The sequence below is a fragment of the Staurois parvus genome, unplaced genomic scaffold, assembly GCF_062004578.1.
Source record: "Staurois parvus isolate SC_StPar_1 unplaced genomic scaffold, SC_StPar_1.0 ptg002753l, whole genome shotgun sequence".
Classification (NCBI taxonomy): Eukaryota; Metazoa; Chordata; class Amphibia; order Anura; family Ranidae; genus Staurois; species Staurois parvus.
The window spans coordinates 968,080-991,440 of record NW_028320549.1 but is presented as its reverse complement, the minus strand read 5'-3'; the positions used below and the strand labels follow the sequence as shown (position 1 = coordinate 991,440).

At 45.9% G+C, this 23,361-nt stretch overlaps 1 protein-coding gene across 1 annotated transcript in view; it reads right to left on the bottom strand.

Moving 5' to 3' along the window:
* Window positions 1-21,699, bottom strand: part of LRP8 (LDL receptor related protein 8) — a 347,550-nt gene extending 325,851 nt beyond the window's left edge. The window contains exons 1-2 of the mRNA XM_089666537.1: window positions 21,546-21,699; window positions 17,082-17,204 (exon numbers count right to left, since the gene is read on the bottom strand). Coding sequence (XP_089522663.1) covers window positions 17,082-17,204; window positions 21,546-21,621 — 199 coding nt within the window. The 5' untranslated portion in view covers window positions 21,622-21,699. The remainder of the gene's footprint in view (window positions 1-17,081; window positions 17,205-21,545) is intronic.
* Between the last annotated feature and the right edge of the window lie 1,662 nt (window positions 21,700-23,361).

Here is a 23,361-nt window from a genome sequence, read left to right as displayed (position 1 = left end):
TTCAGTATAGGTCCAACTTCAGACGGGCATAAACCTCTCATTTATCATGCTCACTACAGGACACAGAAAAGGTTCAGCAATTCATCTTCTGCCAGGAATTCGAATATAAAGCCGCTAGCTCTTAGATGCTAATGTTGAAGAAGGCAGCTCTACATTTACACTGGAATCCCACGAACTGCTGCCTACAGCCACAAAGCCGGCATTAATAAGATGTCTGATAAAACGTGCAGCACAAAATATGTCGTTCCTGACGTCCCTAATGATGATGTGCACATCGTAATAAGAGAGCATTGCAAAGCTAACAAATGATGCTTAAAGCAAGGCTGACCACTCCACGCTCTACCATTCACACTGCAAGCCCGGGCTTTTGTGTTGCCCTGAGGGGGGGGGGGGTGTAAATCAAAACAAAAAGCATTAAAAATGTCTTACGGTTCACCTTCTTTCTAAAGCAGCCACAGCCTGAGTAGACAAGCCTGTCCCCTGCCAGCAAACAGTCCTTACGCTCTGTAAAGTCCTACTCTCTGGAAAGCAGTGGTCCAACACATTCTTACGAATTGTCATTCTGCAATCAGCAAATTCTTATGATCCCAGCTCATTGGAGAGCTCTGGTTCTGAGTCAGTGGGGGGGTCCAATATCTGCAAAGAGACCACTGCTTTCTCAAAGACAGAAATGGGTCCACTCTGCAGCTGGCAGGGTATACACCAGTGATGGTGAACCTTTTAGAGACTGAGTGCCGAAATTGCAACCAAAAACCCACTAATTTATCACAAAGTGCCAACACTGCAATTAAACCTGAGGTTTTAGTTTAGAAAAAACACCCATACATTAATATCTTTTGTCTTAAGAGGCACTGACCGCCGGTAACCGAGGGGGCAACGGTCCACTGACCGCCGGTAACCGAGGGGGCAACGGTCCACTGACCGCCGGTAACCGAGGGGGCAACGGTCCACTGACCGCCGGTAACCGAGGGGGCAACGGTCCACTGACCGCCGGTAACCGAGGGGGCAACGGTCCACTGACCGCCGGTAACCGAGGGGGCAACGGTCCACTGACCGCCGGTAACCGAGGGGGCAACGGTCCACTGACCGCCGGTAACCGAGGGGGCAACGGTCCACTGACCGCCGGTAACCGAGGGGGCAACGGTCCACTGACCGCCGGCACCGAGGGGGCAACGGTCCACTGACCGCCGGCACCGAGGGGGCAACGGTCCACTGACCGCCGGCACCGAGGGGGCAACGGTCCACTGACCGCCGGCACCGAGGGGGCAACGGTCCACTGACCGCCTGCACCGAGGGGGCAACGGTCCACTGACCGCCTGCACCGAGGGGGCAACGGTCCACTGACCGCCTGCACCGAGGGGGCAACGGTCCACTGACCACCAGCACAAGGGGGCAACGGTCCACTGACCACCGGAACAGAGGGGCAAAGTTCCACTGACCATGGGCACAAGCTAAAATCTTGCATTAATAAAAATGAATGCATTAAAACTCACAGCCAGTCCAATATACAGTATATCCTTGGCAGAACACTGATCGGCCATGTGAAAGCGTGGGACGAGTCACGGCTCATGAAGTCATCGCCTGGCGCCGCTGCTCCTTTCTGAGCATGTGCATGGCCCCTATGTGCACTGTTATCCGATGCCTGCCTGCTGAAGCGATGCTGGGACGACTTGGCTCGCGTGCCATCAGAGAGGGCTGTGCATGCCCGCTGCAGCACGTGTGCCATAGGTTCGCCACCACTGGTATAGGCTTTTCTACTCAGGATGTGGCTGATTTTCAAAGAAAACAAACTGTAAAGCCTCATGCACACTGCTGCTCCTAAATGTGTGTTTGAGCTTTTGACTTTTTTTGGCTAAAGCCTCAAAAAAAACCTACAGTATGTGTCCATGTACACAAGGCTTTTACCAAAGTTTAGGCGCAGCAGAGTTTAGGTACAGGTAAACGTTCCTCTTCTGAACGCAGAATAATCACGTCCAGGAGAGAAACATTTTGGCCAAAAAACGCTAGCAGCGTTTAGCGGTTTGGCGGCTATCCATGTCAATAGAAAATACAATTACCAATCAAATGAATAAACATCCAAGTGCTACACACAGTACCGCGTTCACGTACGTTTTTGTAACGTTTATCCTTTTTCTGCTGCCAGGAGAGTTTAACAACTAGGTGAGTTCATGTGTAGATGAGGCCTAAGACTATGCACACCTTTTGTTTTGATGAAAAGTATTTAGCAAATTAACCCGTTGACAACGATCCTACACTCCTCCATGGGGCTGCACGTGTTTGTGTTTCCAGAATGTAGAATGAGCTGTCACTGACAGCTCCGGGTCTTATACTGACGATCAGCAGCCGGGAAGACTAGCTCTGGATAGACTGTGATTTGCCGTGATTGGTAACTGTACAGCCAGCCCATGTACTCTTTCCCCTCCATGAATGAAGAAAAGGATAGATTGCATCTTTTTCTCCATGCTAGAGGAGAAATATTTGAATGTCAAACGTCGATGTTAGGCTCCATGTACACGGGGAGTTTTAATAACGCTGGTAACGTTAGCTGTGTAAAGTCATGTTAAAAAAAACGTGAGTTTTTCAGCATTTTTATATTGTAAAGCGCTGTTGGCGCTATATAAATCCTGTGTAATAATAATCATAATTTTTGCATTAGCGTTTAGCTGCGTTTTTTTGCTAAAAAAAAAAAAAACGCCCAAAAAGGCCGGTTTGCAGCGTTTTGCCACGTTAGAGCATTTTTACAACTAAACTCCTCTAGAAACCCTCTAATCAGCGTTTTTTGGCAGGAAAAAAACCCAGAACTACAGTCTGTGTGCATGGACATATAGGATAACATGCTGGGGGGTTCACTGGCTGTAGAAAAAATGCCAAAAGCCAAAATCAGCCGCTGTGAAAACATCCAGTGTGCATGAGGACTTAGGGCTCGTTTAGACTTGCGGTTGTCCTATTACCTTTCTATGCCCCCCGCCCCCAAATTCTTACCTGGGGTCCGATGTAACTGCTGCAGTCTAGGGCAACCTACACAATCCCCAAACTTCAGGGTTGTGAAGGAGGGTACTGAGGGCAGAGGATTGGTAGGCTCCAGCCGCCATCCTATTGTTGGGAGGAGGATGGGAGTAGAGGTTTGGCTTGCCAGGAGCTGTGTGCGTCTAGAAATGGGAGTGCGCACACACAGGTGTCTCCTTAGCAGCTGGCTACCTAACGGTGACACCCACAAGCAGGCAGCGGGTGACCAGCAGTTTAGGGACCCATCCGAGTAGCAGGAAAGGGTCATTTGTAAAGAAGATGACCAATCATCTTGTGTAAGCGAGAACCTTTTATTCTGAAATGTTTTTTTAAAAAGGGGTTTAATATTTGAAGCAGCGGCACTTGGGGGGGCCAATGACTGTATAAATGTACACTTATCTCTCCCCACAGATCCGCTGTTGCTTGCAGGCTTCTGTCGTCAGCACTCCACATTATTAGAATTGAAGTAGTAAGCCCCATAGACTTCTATAGAGATGATTAAACATTATTCCCCGGACTAGAAGCCTTCAGGCAGAGGCTGTGCTGCAGGAAGAGGGGAGAATTAGCAGCAACGTGTCCAGAGCAGAGCCACATGGAAGTGTACAAATGACTCCGGAAATGCTAGCAACGGACTTGCTGAATTCTTTACGGGGTTCTTCCTTAATCTTCTTGCCTTGCACCGCTTCGCATTAAGACCTTAGGAACAGAGGTGAGTGATTGAAGAAGGAAATGCCATATTTCAGCATGGTGCCATTACATACAAGTGCTCATACCCACTGAGGCATGAAGTTTAGGTGCGGACGGAGGGCACAGGTGCACTGTAACGGAACCGTCCCCGGTCTGCACTTGGGTACTTCCGTTAGGATACCGCTTCCCTGTCAGAACACCGACCACAGACACCACAGCAGACCATACAAGACTAGACGACACCAGTCTTGAAGTAAACCAGGAAGTAGACTACTTTGTTTTAACACAGATACAAGATATATACACTCAGGGGACAGTCCCCCCTCCCTGCATAATGACACAGGGCGGGGCAACCTACATTTAGTAACAAGACACACCAACAGACAGTCCCATCAGGAGGGAGGGCTGCTGGAGACACCCCCCACCAAGCCAATACACACAAACACATACATCCCATAAATAGTTTGCTCCCAAGCCAGACACACAATAGAACAATGGGATGCAACTACATAACACCAAACAATCCACAGCCCCCACCCCACCTATCTCCTAGACATGTCTACACAATATTAGGACAGATCACCCTGTACCCCTAACAGGCACAGGGTGACTTACACATAAGAGGGATATGGGGAGCTGAGACAGGAGTATCCCCACCTCTCCAAAGTGAGCTGGGTTCCATGGGCCCCCCACCCAAAGTGACTCCCGTCACATGCACTGTCCAGCCTCACTGCCGGTAGCCTGTCAAGCCTTATAAGAGGACGGTGCACCTAGTGGTACTAACATTCAGCCTGGGTGCACACGGATGCGGAATTTGCAGCAGTTTCTGTACGAATTCCGCACCGCATCACAATTGCACCCCGTTTATGAGGACCGCTGTGGGTGTGTATGTTGAGCAACACCCTGAAATCGGTTCGCAATTCGGTGTGATGTGCAGAATCGGATTGTATGGGTGGGAATACCTATGCGATCCAATTCTAGGGCGGACCAAAAAACAAAAAAAGGATCCTGCACTTTTTTGGTGCAGATGCAGTGCGATTTGAGCCATACAAAATGTATGGTTCAAATTGCACTGCACAGAATTCGCATGTGATTTGCAGAGGAATGTGCGAATCACATGCGATATGCCGAACAGAAGTGTGAACCCAGGCTTAGGGCAGTATGTGCTCAGGGATGAATGGTCAGAATGCAGACTGCTTGCACTCTACATGGCTGCTGGTGTGCATTGGGAGTAAACAGTGTTAATCGCACTTTTTTTTTTTATAACTTTATTGAAACATCTTGAGTGATATTCCATTAAATTCTCCTGGCCTGAAGCAGGGTGCTATGCAGTGGGTTGCAATGCCCAATACCGCACTGAAAAAGAGTACTGCCTGCTTTATTTTTTTTTGTAGAACGCACCGTTGCAACATCATAGGTAACAAGATGTTTTTGATTTGTCTTGTGTTGGGACTGTGCTGGGCAAGGGTGCCCCTGGAGTGAAAGAGCCCAAATACCCTGATAGATGGTCTAACCCTTCCACTCCATCCAAATCTTAATGGCATGTTAACATTACCCACTGGCTAATCTCTCTGCTTTCGTGTGCAGCCAGCTTTCAGTTTTTGGCTGCAGTGAGGGTCTGGTGATGTGTGCTTTTCAGGACATCAAAGTTTTAAATTTTCAACTTTCAGGTGGTTATAAAACCTTCCATATACCCAGTGAAGTCACTGGCTTCAGAAAATACACAGAAATTAAATCCTTCTGCATAAGTTGTACCTGTTTATCTTTAGCCCTCTCTTCTCTAAAGCTGTTCAAGCTGCTGAAGGTATAAATCTAGTCTGGGCTTTCAACAAGCAGAGGGCAGGGAGCTGAAGCTACATTTAGTGAGGGGAGCTGATTGGAAGGAAGGGACACACCCCCTTTCACACTACACACAGTAACAGCTGAGGCTGTCAATTACAGGCTGTGTGCAGGAGATCCCTCCCCGTCACCTTTTTATCTCTTGGTATCAGGAAAACCTGTCAGAAGTGACTAATGCTGATAGCAAAAGAATAGGGCAACAGATAGAAATGACACTTAGTGCTCTGGATAGAGACAAGTACACACATAAAAGGATGTGCTTTGTTCATATTTCATGTTTGAGGTTTACAACCACTCTAACACACACACACACAGCGACACGTGGTGCCTGCCTGTGCACTGTGGTGAAATTGCGCATATCTGCATTTTTCTGCAGCTCACCGCTCCAGACCTCTGGTGTTGCAATGCAAACAGGGGTGTCAAACTCCATTTCATTGCAGGCCGTGTAAGTATTATGATTGCACTCAAAGGGCCGGTTGTATCTGAAAGACTAGCTGTCCAGAGCACCCCACCCCCCATTATATCAGATGTCAAGAATCCCACACCCTCCCTAACATCACTGTGTACCCCCTTTGGGGGCCGAGCTAGATGTCAGAAAGTACAGGGTCTGGAGGAGGACCAGAGGTAGGGTGGAGTCAGTTACCAGAGTCTGCTGAATGCTGAGACCAGGGGAGGCAGAGATGAGGGGGTGCTGTAGCTGCACTGAGAGGTGCAGGATTTGGCAGAAGAGTTCTATTCTCCTCTCTGCTTTCGACTGCTGAGACAAGATGGGGGCGAAGACAAAGGGGTAGCTTCAGGAGAGGTGCAAGGACCAAATGAAATGGCCTGGAGAGCCGGATTCAGCCTGCAGGCCTTGTGTTTGACACCCGTGTTCTATGGAATCAGCACAAATGCTACTATACCAGTAGAGTTCTGGTGAGTGCATATCCATCAGAGGTGGTGGAGCCCCACATTGGATTATGAGCACCTTTTGAATATCTCACCTGGTACTGCTGTACCTTGTAGTACCACGGATTCCTTCACTGGATGATGAGCACTATTACATTTATCACATGAGTATTGCTGAGATTTGTATTACCTCGGACATTTTATGATTGTATCCATCACATGGGTATTGCTGAGATTTGTAGTACCACAGATGATTGTATCTATCTCATGGATATTGCTGAGGTTTGTAGTACCACAGACATTTTATGACTGTATCCATCACATGGGTATTGCTGAGATTTGTAGTACCACAGATGATTGTATCTATCTCATGGATATTGCTGAGGTTTGTAGTACCACAGACATTTTATGACTGTATCCATCACATGGGTATTGCTGAGATTTGTAGTACCACAGATGATTGTATCTATCACATGGGTATTGCTGAGGTTTGTAGTACCACAGACATTTTATTTATATTATACTTTGTTTAAATATCTGATTGGTTATCTGTGCAATACATTGAGACTGTCACATGGTTTAGTAATAATCAGGTGTTCACATTTTTCACCATAACGCTTTATGATGGAATTTAATATTTAGCGCTGTACTCCCACATATACTCCCACTTAATAGAAGCCTGGTGTCACGCTGGGGATAAAAGTGCGTTTGCTCAGCATCAGTATAAGTGCTCAGGCAGCACATCCAGAACTACAGAACCCCCCCCCCTTCACTGTCAGAGCCGTGTATGAAGAAAGCACAGCCAGCCCAACACCAATTAGTATTACCCAGTCAGGAGACAAGTGACGCTCCCATTAATAATTCAGTCTAACATCTCTGTAACCTCTCTCCCTCCCAATACAACTTCACTGCGTTCTATGAACGGTCTGGAAATGTATGGAGACGCTGCAGCTGGAGAACACTTCAATCTCATCCCACATTGCCCAAGGTTGGAAAAAATACATTGTCTACTGTGAATACGACTGATTATGTTTCTTCAACACTCAGGGCAGACGGTGTGAATGGAAATTCCCCCCGGTAGACGGTGCGATCTGGTGAGACATTCACACAGGCAGCATAGAGCGATGTCCAGTAGACCAGCAATGACAGCAATGCAGGTCAGGCCATTGATGACTTCCTGAAAATGTAATCTGCCTGGCTGTCATCTGATAAAAAAAAAAAACATCTACCAATAGAAAGAGCGCTAGACCAAAATGATGAAAGGGTCCAAACTGATTTAACCTGTCACCGCCGCCACCCAGCAGCCCTTTAGAGTCTCATTCACACGGGGGCACCTACACCTGTGAGAAGGGCTGTCTATGCCTGCACGGAATGCACAGGTGACCATGAATCTGCATGCAGGTGGTCCCATTCAGATCTATTGGGACACAGCCGCTGGTCCATTTTGACAGTCGTGCAAGAGCAGGAGTGACCCCAAAACGCACACTGTCGGCATTCCTGGACACACACCCACACAGCTTGCAAGTTGGAACCAACTTAAAATGTTTAAAGTACACATGAAGTACACATGACTGCCTGCATGCGGATGGACAATCACTGACGCATTCTGTGTGGGCAGAGATGGTCCTTCAAACTGGAGGATGCCTGCCAGAATGAGGCCTAAGGGGGTCTTACGTGATTATATGACACAGTGGTCACATCATAAGGAGCTCCCAGTTGCAAATAGTGACTAGGCGTGGTACATGACAGCTTGGTTACTGTGCTGGGCGAGTGCGCAGTGAACAGTAAAGGCGCACGCCCAGTGAACAGTAAACGCGCTTTATGTTTGGAGCTTGGGAGGAAACCCACACAAGAACAGGGAGAACATGCAAACACCAAGCAGGTAGTGCCGTAGTTAGTACTTGAACCGACAACTCTAGTGCTGGTAAGCGGAAGTGCTAACCACTTACCCACTGTGCTCTCCATTTAGACTTTTGTTTTGTTGAAGGGTCTCATTACTAATGATGCATTATTTTATACATGTGATCCAACTAATTTCAGACTTTGGGCGTGCTACACACTCCCAAGAAAAAGATGGTCATCCTTGCACACAGGGCATGTGTAGCATGTCCAGTCCTGCTGCTGGGATCCCCTCTGTCCCACTACACAGCAATTCAGCTCTGATTGATCAAAGTCGTATTGCTGAGTACTCAGGGCAGCTGGAGCTGTCGGGAAAAAAAAAAAAAAAAAAAACACAACAACATTGCTCAGCCACCAATACGGAAACATACAAAAGTAACATTGTTAAACTAGTAGCTATTCTGTTAATTCATCTACAGATCAAAAGGGATGAACTTCAGGTGCAACATTGGATGCGTGCGACTTGGATGTGACTTTGCCTACTGCACAACTGTTGAATAGATAACATTCAGATACGGCTTTCGAGAGATTACACTGCAGTCTATGGAACTCAAGTTCCATCAAAGTAGTGCAGAAACCTTTTTTAAAGTCACATACATTTGAACGGCTTTCCATTAAAATACATGGACTGTCATTTACAATTGGGCCCCAAGTCACACCAGTGTGAATGGAGCCTTAAAGCAACCTGACAAGTAAAAAAAAAAAAAAAGTTCCGTTTTTTTTTCTATTATTAAAATCTTTTTAACCCTTAGTTACGCTAATCAGCTCCAATTAACTCCTTATTCCCCTTCCTTTCAATTATTTTCTTGATGCTTTTTTTTTTTTAAATGCTCATTTCTATTTTATTAACCATTAATATTTAAACTTTTTTGTTTTCTGTTAATATTTTTACACCTTTCCATATTTCTCATTTTTAAAGCACAAGATTGAAAATTTAAAAAAAAAACCCTTTATTTCATTGTAAATATCTTTGCAGTGCTTTGTGCCAGAATCATAATTTTAGTGTCATTTTACACAAGATAAATTACAGAATAAAATGCAAACATTGTATAAGCAGTAACACTATTTATAACTAACATTGCTCAAAAAAAAAAGTGTGTTTTATTTAGTTTTGTTACGTTAACTTAGGATTGCAAAAAAAAAAAAAAAAAATTATTGCAAAACCATATTCAAGAAAACAAAGTCTTGTTTGTGCTAAAAAAAAACCCATTATATGTATTACGCTGCTGTCTTAAGTAATGTGATCACCGAATAAACAGGCCCAGAAATGTAAGAACTGCTCTGCCGTGGGAGGAGATGTGATTAAGTACTTTTTATTAGTTACCAGTGAAATGCTCTCCCTACCATTGTTCTATACACACTCACCGGCCACTATATTAGGTACACCTTACTAGTACCGGGTTGGACCCCTTTTGCCCCCAGAACTGCCTTAATTCTTCATAGCATAGATTCAACAAGATGTTGGAAACATTCCTCAGAGATTTTGGTCCATATTGACATGATAGCATCACGCAGTGGCTGCAGATTTGTCAGCTGCACATCTATGATACGAATCTCCCGTTCCACCACAACCCAAAGGTGCTCTACTGGATTGAGATCTGGTGAGTGTGGAGGCCGTTGAAGTACAGTGAACTCATTGTGGTTCAACAAACCAGTTTGAGATGATTTGAGCTTTGTGACATGGTGCATTATCCTGCTGGAAGCAGCCATCAGAAAATGGGTACACTGGTACTCGGTGTGGACTTCTGCTGCTGTAGCCCATCTGCGGCAAGGTTCCCCATGTTGTGTGTTCAGAGATGGTATTCTGCATACCTTGGATGTAACGAGTGGTTATTTGAGTTACTGTTGCCTATCTCAAACCAGTCTGCCCATTCTCCTCTGACCTCAACAAGGCATTTTTGTCCACACAACTGGATATTTTCTCTTTTTCGGACCATTCTCTGTAAACCCTACATATGGTTGTACGTGAAAATCCCAGTAGATCAGAAGTTTTTGAAATACTCAGACCGGCCGATTTGGCACCAACAACCATTCCATGTTCATAGTCACTTAAACATTAACCTTTCTTCCCCATTCTGATGCTCAGTTTGAACTTCAGCAAGTCGTCTTCGCCACGTCTAGATGCCTTATGCAGGCCATACATGGGTCGAATTCCAAACAAATTTTCTTTAGAAAATCGTACATTTTGTGCATTTTGTAATCCGATGGTAGATGCCAAATTGTGCCGCGCTCCATTGTTACCAATATGTTGCAAATCAGATTAGATTTGGAGCGCGGCACAATTTGGCATCTATAATTAGACACATTGGTATGAGTATGTGTTAGGAGCAGGCGATCCATTAATTAACAATTGTATTTGGCACACAATAAGTGGTTTAGCAGCTCACAAGTTTTGATTTCAATTTTGTATTTCGATGGTGTCACCATTGATTTCAAAATTCGACCAACAAAGCCTTTAATTTCACATCCTCTTGTTACAGAAAAGAATTTTCGTGGCCAAGAATCTTCTTTTCTTTCCAGGTCACAGCTCATACTCATTTCTTTTTTGATTACATTTCTCGCACGATTCTCTCATGATTGATTAGAAATTAGCTCATTTTTCAAAAAATATCCAATTCGATTGTGTCTCAGCAAAATTCTTAGAAAAGATTTTCGAAAGAAAATTATTTCGGCATTCGACCCATGTATGGCTGGCATTGAGTCGCTGCCAAGTGATTGGCTGATTAGCAATTTGTGTTACCAATAGGGATGCACCGAAATTTTGGTAGCCAAAATGTTTCCGCCGAAAACAAAAAAAAAAAAAAGAAAAAACACTGATACAGGTGCCAAATAAACCCCGCCTCTCGCCGCCACCCGGTAGTTCTCAGCCTTACCTGAGAAACCATCAATCCCGGTGCTGGGCATAGAGATGAGTGAAGGAAAGATGTCCACCACTCATCTCTACTCATCTCTATGACCTTGGAGGAGCCGAGCGATGTCACTTCTCGTTCTGCCCATTTTTTTTTGGGTAAAGCACTAGATCAATGCTTTATATTGTAGAGGAGAAATTTGGGGTCTTATTGACCCCATATCTCTCCATAAAGAGGACCTGTCACTAATCATTTCTATCACAAGAGATGTATGCATTCCTTGTGATGGGAATAAAAGTGATGTACATTTTTTTTGAAAGGGACAGTGCAAAAAAAGAAAAAAGAAAAAAAAGGAAAAAAAGAAAAACCATCAAATAAATTAAAAAAAAAAAAAAAAAAAGTTTGGTGCTCAAACTACACATGTGAGGTATCGCCATGGACCTCAGAGCAAGAGCAATAATTCTCTGTAACTTTATCATCACCCATGGAGATTTTTAAGTACTGCAGTTTCATGCCATTAAACGACATATTGGGTATCTATTTACTCGCTGTAACATCCTCTTTCATATTTTACAAAAAAATAGGGGTATATATTGTTTTTTTCAGTTTTTTTTTTAATCAGTGTATTTTTTTCTAAAAAAATATATATTAATTTTTAAAAAATGTGCATTTCGGTTTTCGCCCAAGTGCATTTTTAAATTTCATTTTCGGCACCACTAGTTACCAAGCAATTGAACAGGTGTACCTAATAAAGTGGCCGGTGAGTGTAGATCTATCATGACATTTTTGTTGAGAAGTCTCACTACTATTGTTACATTTTTACATTTATATTGTTAGAGTGTTCTAGAACAGTGCTGCAGTCTTGTATATGATAGTCAGGAACCAATGTCTGGAATGCAGGATTTCTGCGTTCCGGCCATACGTCTCTGAAGGCATACGGTGTGCAGGAGACCTAAATCTGGTATCTAAAATGTGTTACGATGAGCAGAACGTAAAAAGGTCATCATTTTAGAAATTCTCGATTTCTCACACACAGCCTCAGGAGGAGGAAATGACAACATCGATACCTCTCTGGTTACATATGTGGCAGCATTACGGACAAATGTGTCAAAGGGGGGAGGGGGTGTGGCGTGACATCAAGTAATGCCTAGACAGCATGACAAAGCACAGCACGTATCATTTCCTCATGTGAGCAGACACTGCGGTGTTCAGGCCCATACAAAGCACACAGAGATCTGCACCCGGGATCAGCCGCAAGCTGCGTTCTTCACGGTTCATATACCAGATCTTCCCCAATACACCCCAAACCACACCATATACAGAACAGCAGCCATGATGCAAGAAACACACAATACATCAGTGTGGACCAGCAAAGGAAGACTAGCAATGGTTAATCCAGACCACACCTTCTAGTACACGGGGTCAGGGGTGTACGCACCCTCTCTGCTTTCCTATTGGCCACCTCTGTTGCATGTGACTACATCTGATGCCGAGCCGCAGCCAATGGTTTGTAGGGGAGAATGTTCATTCATAAAGAGCGGCTGCATCTGATATAAACACTGATAGACGGTGGAGGAGGAAAGGTGCATCAGGGAAGAGATTGGACGCTGGGAGGCTTGGCGGGGTACTTGTCACGGGAAGGTGTCTGAAACACTCCGCAGGTGCCTGAAACACTCCGCAGGTGCCAGGACACAGAATGCCATCAATAGACTCATCAGATCCACATTGATAGCAGCCACAGAGCTTCACAATGACAAGCTGAGAACACACAAAGATCCATCACATAATACACAGCCTGCTGGTGCTGCGAGAGATACAAGTTCCGGCAATACAGACATTGCTGGATAATTAAATACCCCTCTATATACATCCCATGCAAAATAAACACCTGATTCTATACATTGCATACATAATAAACACCCGATTCTACACATTGCATGCATCATAAACACCCGATTCTACACATTGCATGCATCATAAACACCCGATTCTACACATTGCATGCATCATAAACACCCGATTCTATACATTGCATGCATCATAAACAGCCGATTCTATACATTCTATGCATCATAAACACCCGATTCTATACATTCTATGCATCAAACACCCGATTCTATACAGTGCATGCATCAAACACCCGATTCTATACAGTGCATGCATCAAACACCCGATTCTATACATTCTATGCATCATAAACACCCGATTCTTTACATCAAACACCCAATTCTATACATTCTATGCATCATAAACACCCGATTCTATACATTGCATGTATCAAACACCCGATTCTATACAGTGCATGCATCATAAACACCCGATTCTATACATCATAAACACCCGATTCTATACATTCTATGCATCATAAACACCCGATTCTATACATTCTATGCATCATAAACACCCGATTCTATACATTCCATGCATCAAACACCCGATTCTATACATTTTATGCATCATAAACACCCGATTCTATACAGTGCATGCATCAAACTCCCGATTCTATACAGTGCATGCATCATAAACACCCGATTCTATACAGTGCATGCATCATAAACACCTGATTCTATACATTGCATGCATCAAACACCTGATTCTATACATTGCATGCATCAAACACCTGATTCTATACATTGCATGCATCAAACACCTGATTCTATACATTGCATGCATAATAAACACCCGATTCTATCATAATAAACACCTGATTATATAGGACAAAAAAAGCAGCAAAAAAAAAAAAAAAAAAAATCACTGCAAAACAGACAAAAATCACAATGCTTTGGTGTGACCCTAGTCTACAGATCACCATACACTAGGCAATCTGACTGTACAATTTCCTTTTGAGCTACTATGTAGTGCAAGGGCTGCCCCTTTGTACATTAGTTGAATGGATTCTTTAGGTTTGAACTCATATTACATAGTTTGGGTCAATCCAAATGACATTGTACAGAAATTGTATAGTGTATCCTTTACAGATAATAATTCTACAGAAGGCACAAGTGATCTCCACCTCCTTAGGGGCCCATTTACAATAGTGCGTTGTGGCAATGACTAACGTGCACTCCTACAATGTGTGGAAACGCATCTGCTCTATGTGCAGTGCAGTACCATCCATGGTGAAAGTAACGCACTGCACAGTACAGTACAAGGCATGAAATGCCACAACGCACACTGTATTGTGGGGCCCTGTGTTTTGAAAAGAAGGCTCATGCATATTTTTCATCCATTGTGGTGAATTAGTAGCCCATTTGTAATGAATGGGCTGCCTTAACACAACGGAACGCACCAGATTGCCTTAGTGCGCATAGCTCCGTAGTGTACCCCTACATATGCCTGCTGTAATTTGTAGTTCTCCATCACAGTATTCAGTTTACACACGTCCATACTTGTACCCAGGTTAGCCATTGGTTTACATAGTACCAGCTCACACGTCCATACATGTACACAGGTTAGCCATTGGTTTACATAGTACCAGTTCACACGTCCATACTTGTACCCAGGTTAGCTATTGGTTTATAAAGTACCAGTTCACACGTCCATACTTGTACCCAGGTTAGCAATTGGTTTATAAAGTACCAGTTCACACGTCCATACTTGTACCCAAGTTAGCCATTGGTTTACATAGTACCAGTTCACACGTCCATACTTGTACCCAGGTTAGCCATTGGTTTATATAGTACCAGTTCACACGTCCATACTTGTACCCAGGTTAGCCATTGGTTTACATAGTACACGTATGGACGTGTGAGCTGGTACTATATAAACCAATGGCTAACCTGGGTACAAGTATGGACGTGTGAACTGGTACTATATAAACCAATGGCTAACCTGGGTACAAGTATGGACGTGTGAACTGGTACTATGTAAACCAATGACTAACCTGGGTACCAGTTCACACGTCCATACTTGTACCCAGGTTAGCCATTGGTTTATATAGTACCAGTTCACACGTCCATACTTGTACCCAGGTTAGCCATTGGTTTATACAGTACCGGTTCACACGTCCATACTTGTACCCAGGTTAGCCATTGGTTTATATAGTACCAGTTCACACGTCCATACTTGTACCCAGGTTAGCCATTGGTTTATATAGTACCAGCTCACACGTCCATACGTGTACTATGTAAACCAATGGCTAACCTGGGTACAAGTATGGACGTGTGAACTGGTACTATGTAAACCAATGACTAACCTGGGTACCAGTTCACACGTCCATACTTGTACCCAGGTTAGCCATAGGTTTATATAGTACCAGTTCACATCTGTCGGGAGGGGCGATTATTTTTTGACGTGTTGTCAAGTGCTATAATGCCTATTCATAACAGTGACAGAGCATACAAAGGCGTGTTGATAACACATAAAATGCACATGGAAAGACATAAATCCAGCCAAACACTTCTACAAATTTGTGCAAATATCAGTGACTTTTCCTCCCATGTTCAGATATACTAATGGAGCAACACAGGCGGTTACTGCTTTCCTTCTGCAACTGCCAATTGCCCCTGGCTCTCAATACTTTATGAACCACTGACTCAGAACAAGCATGCATCTAGTGAAGTCAGAACACTTGTTGCAAATCACTAAGACAACCAGCATCTTCAAAAGAGTGCAGCAACGGCAGCCTAGGTATCTTCTTAGCACAGATCATTCTTAGAACCTAGTCGCACCTATGCGTTTTAAAGTACCTCAACGCATGCACACAACTCAGCCATTGTTTTGAAAGGTGCTAATTAAAGCATGTTGACGCATCACACAGATGTTACTGGTTTTTGTATCTATTGCCACACATTATAGGGCCTATTGATGACAATAGCACATGATATTTGATAGCACACACCGGTCACTAGGCAACTTTATCAGTACAAACACCATCTGAGATCTGTTCGGCACAGACACCCACATCTATAGTATCCTCTTTCTGTATACTTTGTACATACTGCACCTTTTACATGGTTCCTGGAGCCATCTCAGGAACATGTGAGTGTAATGCAGGCCATAGACGGGTCGTTTATCGGCCAAATTTACATCCACACGAAAAATCGGCCGATATTCACACCGTTAGTGGGGCAATGCCGTCGACCGTTTTTCGTGGATCTTCTCATTTCTTTTTATCGGTCATGCCGGAAAATCCACAAAAAACGGCCGTTTGGTGGCAGCATCGGCAACAACCGATTTTTTGTTTATCAGCCGACAATTCGGCCAATAAATGGCCTGTCTATGGCCAGCATAAGCCATCAAGATGGCCATAAACAGAGGACAGCCAAACACTTAGCCAATAATGGACCACCATAAAATGTTTAACACGTGGTCCTATTGCCTGGTGTGCATGTTTATGGCCATGGAGGCAGTGAATAAAATATGCCCATTTAGGTCTTGGTAATTCCAAGTGGATAGGAAATTTGCCAACGTCAACCAACATAGCCAGTTCCATCCCCCACTAGATCTATTGTCTTGGGATGCGTTTCTGGATCTCAAGGTGGCTGAAGACATGATGCTGACCAGAACAATCAGTCAATGACAATCTTCGTAGTCATAGTGGTATATTTTCCTCCAGTATCCAATCACAAATATATCCAGTAGAATCTTACTAAGCATTTCACCTAGGATACTGTTTAAGAACTAGAAGCGGTGAACTCCTCCAGGTCTGATCATGAGGAGCCCTTGTGCACCATTTTATAGAGAAGCTCACCTTTCTCTTCATCTCTGCCTGAGGGACAAAAAAGTAGCTGACCACAACAACTCCCCCATGAGCACAAACTTCTAGACCCCGACCATTGCATATGTACAACTTTCATACACAAATCATTCCAATTTCTGCGTCTGAAGAGGTGCTGCAACAGCTATGGTCTCCAACCAGCAGAACATTAGAAGCAGAGATAACATCAATGCCCCCCCCAGAACCAGACTCACGGCAGCCCTCCTCATCACTGTTATCGGAGCAATCATCGTCCTCATCACATCTCCATAGGCTGGGGATACAGCGTTGGTTTGTACATTGGAACTGGTTCTCCTCACAGTCAGAGGGGGGAAGCGCTGGGGAGAGAGCCAAGCAGTGAGTGAGCCGGTGGCAGGAAGGTGTTTTGAGTGATGAGGCCAGGAGTGAGATGGCTGCAAGCTGGGATGATGAGATGCAAAGGTATCATGGAATGATTTACTACAGACCAACAGTATGTGGGTGATGTGACTGAAGATAAACCAACATATTCTCCAGTTGGTGATTCCTTCTCGGGTGCATCACTAGAGGGGACAGCATCAGGAGGAAGGAGGTCCTGATTCCCCTATACAGATCTTTAGTTATCACCAGCAGGAGGAAGGAGGTCCTGATTCCCCTATATAGACCTTTAGTTATCACCAGCAGGAGGAAGGAGGTCCTGATTCCCCTATATAGATCTTTAGTTATCACCAGCAGGCGGAAGGAGGTCCTGATTCCCCTATATATAGCTTTAGTTATCACTAGAGGGGTCACCAACAGAAGGAAGGAGGTCCTGATTCCCCTATATAGATCTTTAGTTATCACCAGCAGGAGGAAGGGGGTCCTGATTCCACTACATAGATCTTTAGTTATCACCAGCAGGAGGAAGGAGGTCCTGATTCCACTACATAGATCTTTAGTTATTACTAGTGGGATCACCAGCAGGAGGAAGGAGATCCTGATTCCCCTATATAGATCTTTAGTTATCACCAGCAGGAGGAAGGAGGTCCTGATTCCCCTATATAGATCTTTAGTTATCACCAGCAGGAGGAAGGGGGTCCTGATTCCACTACATAGATCTTTAGTTATCACCAGCAGGAGGAAGAAGGTCCTGATTCCACTACATAGATCTTTAGTGATAACTAGAGGGATCACCAGCAGGAGGAAGGAGGTCCTGATTCCACTACATAGATCTTTAGTTATCACTAGAGGGATCACCAGCAGGAGGAAGGAGGTCCTGATTCCCCTATATAGATCTTTAGCTATCACTAGAGGGGTCACCAGCAGGAGGTGATATACATAAAGATCTTTAAGTAGACCTCATTTAGAATACTGTGACCGGTTTTGGAGACTTCCAAAAAAAAATAATCAGTGATATGGAAGGAGTCCAGAGATGGCCAACAAGTATGATGAAAGGTCTGAAGGATAAAACAGATTAGGAGGGACTGCAGGAACTTGACATGTACAGTCTTGGAGAAAGGATGGAAAGAAGAGTGATACAAGTGAGATCTTTAAATATATGAATGGCGTGAATAAAGTTTGGGTGGGCAGAATTAACATGAAGCCAAAATCAGGCACACGGGGACATGACCTCAAGACTAACCGGAGGAAACTTCAAAACTGAACCTCAGAAAGTATCACTGTAGCAAACAAATAGCATACTTCCAGCAGGGGTAGTGAGTCAGGCAAATGTCAATGAGTTTATACATGCATGGAACAAATACAGCTGTACTCAAGACCAAAAGGTTAAAAATAAAAGGCAAACTCGATGGACCACTTGGACTTTTTCTGCCGTCACTCTTTTATGTTTCTAAGTAGGCAGGATTCAAAAGCAAGTAGAATGCTGGCCAGGGGATGATAGAGGCTGGTGAAGATGGGCAATGTCCAGCCAACTAAAGCAAAAAATGAAAGAATGCAGAGCAAAATATTGAACACGGGCTTAGAAGGGAGTTCAAGGTGCTGCTTTGGACCACAGCAACCAATCAGAAGTCTTCCCTTAGCTCATGGGAACTGAATGTGGTTGCTAAACGTTACTGTGAACGAACTTTGGCTGCTGTGTGTCACTGAACTCTGCAACTCCATCAGTCACTGCACTGCCTCAATAGAGACCGCCGAAAGGTGGGCTGCATGCTTGGAGCTTGTGAAAGGATTACAAGTGAAGTCTGAGGATGTACAGCAAGGTTGGCTGTGAAGGTCTGAAAGGGACACAGCCTGGAGATAACTGGATACCAGCAGCCGGGGAGAGGGACACAAGCTGGCAGTAAATTGCCATGAAATGGGGAAGGGGGGTGTAGAAGTACAAGGTGAGGGGCGATTACAGGGAAGAAGGAGAGGAGTACAGGGTGAGGGGCGATTACAGGGAAGGAGAGGAGTACAGGGTGAGGGGCGATTACAGGGAAGAAGGAGAGGAGTACAGGGTGAGGGGCGATTACAGGGAAGAAGGAGAGGAGTACAGGGTGAGGGGCGATTACAGGGAAGAAGGAGAGGAATACAGGGTGGGGGGTGATACGTGGGGGGTGACCAGGGCAGAAAAGGATACGTGGGGGGTGACCAGGGCAGAAAAGGATACGTGGGGGGTGACCAGGGCAGAAAAGGATACGTGGGGGGTGACCAGGGAGAAAAGGATACGTGGGGGGTGACCAGGGAGAAAAGGATACGTGGGGGGTGACCAGGGAGAAAAGGATACGTGGGGGGTGACCAGGGAGAAAAGGATACGTTGGGGGTGACCAGGGAGAAAAGGATACGTTGGGGGTGACCAGGGAGAAAAGGATACGTCGGGGTGACCAGGGCGAAAAGGATACGTCGGGGTGACCAGGGCGAAAAGGATACGTCGGGGTGACCAGGGCGAGAAGGATACGTCAGGGTGACCAGGGCGAGAAAGATACGTCGGGGTGACCAGGGCGAGAAGGATATGTCGGGGTGACTAGGGTGAGGATACGTGGGGGTGACTAGGGCAAGAAGGATATGTCGGGGTGACTAGGGCGAGACGGATACGTCGGGGTGACTAGAGTGAGGATACGTGGGGGGTGAATAGGGCAAGAAGGATACGTGGGGGGTGAATAGGGCAAGAAGGATATGTCGGGTTGACCAGGGCGAGAAGGATATGTCGGGGTGACTAGGGTGAGGATACGTGGGGGGTGACTAGGGCGAGAAGGATATGTGGGGGTGACTAGGGTGAGACATAAGTATGTGCTGTATAGTCGCCCGGTGTCTGCAGTTGCTATAGACAACCCTCTCCGTAGATCTGCCCCTCACCCCGGTCACATCAGACCCGCACACCTCTATCACTTCCCCCCAGACACCACTGTAAGATCTGTTGGGGCGCTCAGCTCACCCCACCTTCCTATGTCCCATCAGGGAGACTGTGCTGCAATAACACTGCCACTGCTGAACTCTCCCCATGGAAATGCCGGCTGCCTGGCTGCAATCCTACTGCAAAGGTCAGTTGCTTTTCGAGCAACCTGGCCTAGAACAAAGCATGGAGACAGGAGGCTTAGACTCTCTTGGGGGAGTTGGGAGCTGTGTGAGGGTGGTCCTTGGAAAGTGTCGGAGATAGGGACACAGGAGGGCTGTGGGGGGGGGGGGTCCCTGGAAAGTGTAGGTGATGGGGACACAGGGGGGCTCTCCATGGAAAGTGTAGGTGATGGGGACACGGGGGGGCTCTCCATGGAAAGTGTAGGTGATGGGGACACAGGGGGATGTGTGTGGGGGGGGTGTCCCTGTAAAGTGTAGGTGATGGGGACACAGGGGGGCTGTGGGAGGTGTCCCTGTAAAGTGTAGATGATGGGGACACGGGGGGGAGTTGCTGAAAAGGATAGGTGAGGGGGACACAGAGGGGCTATGGGGGTGATGGGGACACAGGGGGGCTGTGGGGGGGGTGTCCCTGTAAAGTGTAGGTGATGGGGACATAGGGGGAGGGTAGCTGTAAAGTGTAGGTGATGGGGACACGGGGGGGGGGGGGGTAGCTGTAAACTGTAGGTGATGGGGACACGGGGGCTGTGGGGGAGGGGGTCCCTGTAAAGTGTAGGTGAGGGGGACACAGGGGGGCTGTGGGGGGGGGGGGGTCGCTGTAAAGTGTAGGTGAGGGGGACACAGAGGGGCTATGGGGGTGCTGGTGATGGGGACACAGGGGGGGGCTGTGGGGGGGGTGTCCTTGTAAAGTGTAGGTGATGGGGACACAGGGGGAGAGTAGCTGGAAAGTGTAGGTAAGGAGGACACAGGGGGGCTGTGGGGGGAGGGGGGGTCCCTGTAAAGTGCAGGTGATGGGCACACCAGGGGGCTGTGGGGGGGGGGGTCCCTGTAAAGTGCAGGTGATGGGCACACCAGGGGGCTGTGGGGGGGGGGGTCCCTGTAAAGTGCAGGTGATGGGGACACCGGGGGGCTGTGGGGGGGTCCCTGTAAAGTGCAGGTGATGGGCACATCGGGGGGGGGGGCTGGCAGATGAGGGCACAGATCTATGGCTCACCATATGGAATAGTATAGTTGGGGGGGCATTGCTCCATTAGCAGGCAGTGACAGGGAGATGGAGGAATGATGATGATGGAGGGGGGAGGAGGCCAGGTGATCGGATGAGGCTGTGGTGCTGATGTAGCCCGGCCTGGATGTGATGGAGGGCGAGCCATGAACAGGACAATGAGGACGAACACCCCGAGTCGTACCGCCCGCCCCCTCCCCCCTCTTACCTCTGCCAGTCCGGCTCCCCAACACCAGCAGCAGAAGGAGGCCCGGGATGGCCCCGCTGCTGCAGCCGCTCCTCATGTTGCCTCCGCTGGGTCCCGGGGCGCATGGAGCCGGCAGCCCGTGCACTGACTGGCAGAGCCCCGCCCACGGGGCGTGTCCAGCCAGGGGGCGGACGGATCGCGAATCTGCAGGAGCTTACACGTAAGGATTGACAGGAGGAGGCGTGGCCAAGAGGTGTCCTGTAGCTAGGGGCGTGGTTCCTGTCATCTTGTAGGTGTGATCCGCCCTCTAGTGGGAGGGGCACCGGACAGACTACTCGCCATTAACCCTATTGTAGCACGGAAGTGTCTCGTAGCGGACATAGAACGTGTCCGTAGGCTGAGCGATGTGCTTTGTACAGGAAACCCGCAGAGCCGTACAGGAGGATGAAGGAGTGCATACTGTCTGTAGCGAAGAATGAAGTGCAGCCCCTGGGATCAGAATGACAGCCAGGCGAACAGCATTTATAGGGGGAGGGCTCCACCAATGGCTGCCTTCATGTCCTCTCAGTACAGGCTGGGTTCATGTTTCTGCTTCCATTAAAGCAGGACATCACCCTCTCAGTCAGGAGTATTTGGAATCTGTATGCTACTGCCATTCGAAAATAGATAGGAAAGTAAATCAGATTTACTTGTTTCAAACTTTTTTTTACATTTCTCCAGTTACTTCCTGGTTTCTTGCCTAGGCAAATGATATAATAAATACCAGGAGTGTTCAGGAGGGGCTTTCTCATCTAAGCACACCCTCCTGCCTGCATGCCTGAGCTAAGGGCTGGTGGATTCCAGGAAATAATCTGTTCTTACTTAAAGTGGAACTTCACTCAATCAACATGGCCCATTTTTAATCCTTATGCTGCTAGCATTAATAAATAGATTGGTACTATTTACTTGTTTTAAACTTTTTTTTTTACATGTCTTCAGTTACTTCCTGGTTTCCATGCCTAGGCAAATGATGTCATACTTCCCAGCAGTCTTCAAGAGGGGAGGGTTCTCAGCTCAGCCAATGCCTGAGCTAAGGGTAGATGGATTTCAGGAAGTAAATACTACATGAATCGTCTGCCGTTACTCAAGATGGCCACTGCCAGAAATGCTAGAGGGTGGTTTTCAAAATGATTTCCCAGCAAAATAAAGCATGGAGACAAGGATGGATGGTTGCGTTTGCCTTGAAAATTAAAAATGAATTAAATATTGTTTTTGGTTTGTGAAGCTCAGATGCAGTATAGTTCCGCTTGCGTGTTTTTTATACATGCATTACGGCTGTATGCACATCTTCACGCTCTGGAAACACATGAAAATTTCTCAACGCGCTTGCAGTGCCATTAGATCTCAATGGTAGCCCAAACATGGCCAGCACCCCAAAACACATAACAAACACACCAAATTGTGTGGTAAAAAAATGTGTGAAGCTCAGTGCCCAAAAAAGTGCAGAGGCTAAACGTGAAGTTTGTTTCATTCCCAATCAAAATTCAGACGAAACTTTCGTTATTTGGACATTCTGATTTTTCCAAATTACAATAGTTGCAAATTATAATGAATCTGAAATAAAGAAAATAAATTTAGTTTTGAAGCAAAAATTAAATCAAATTTAAAAACAAATTCGAAATATAAACATATTGCTGATTTCCTTCAAAGACTGTGTGTATAAGTATTAGAATATAACTGTCTTTCGAAATTCGAATTTTGGAAAGAATAAAACAGAATAGAATATAAAAAAATTGCATAGAAAATAAAAGATTAGAATAGAACATAAAGGAATAGAACAGAATAGAATAAAAAAGAA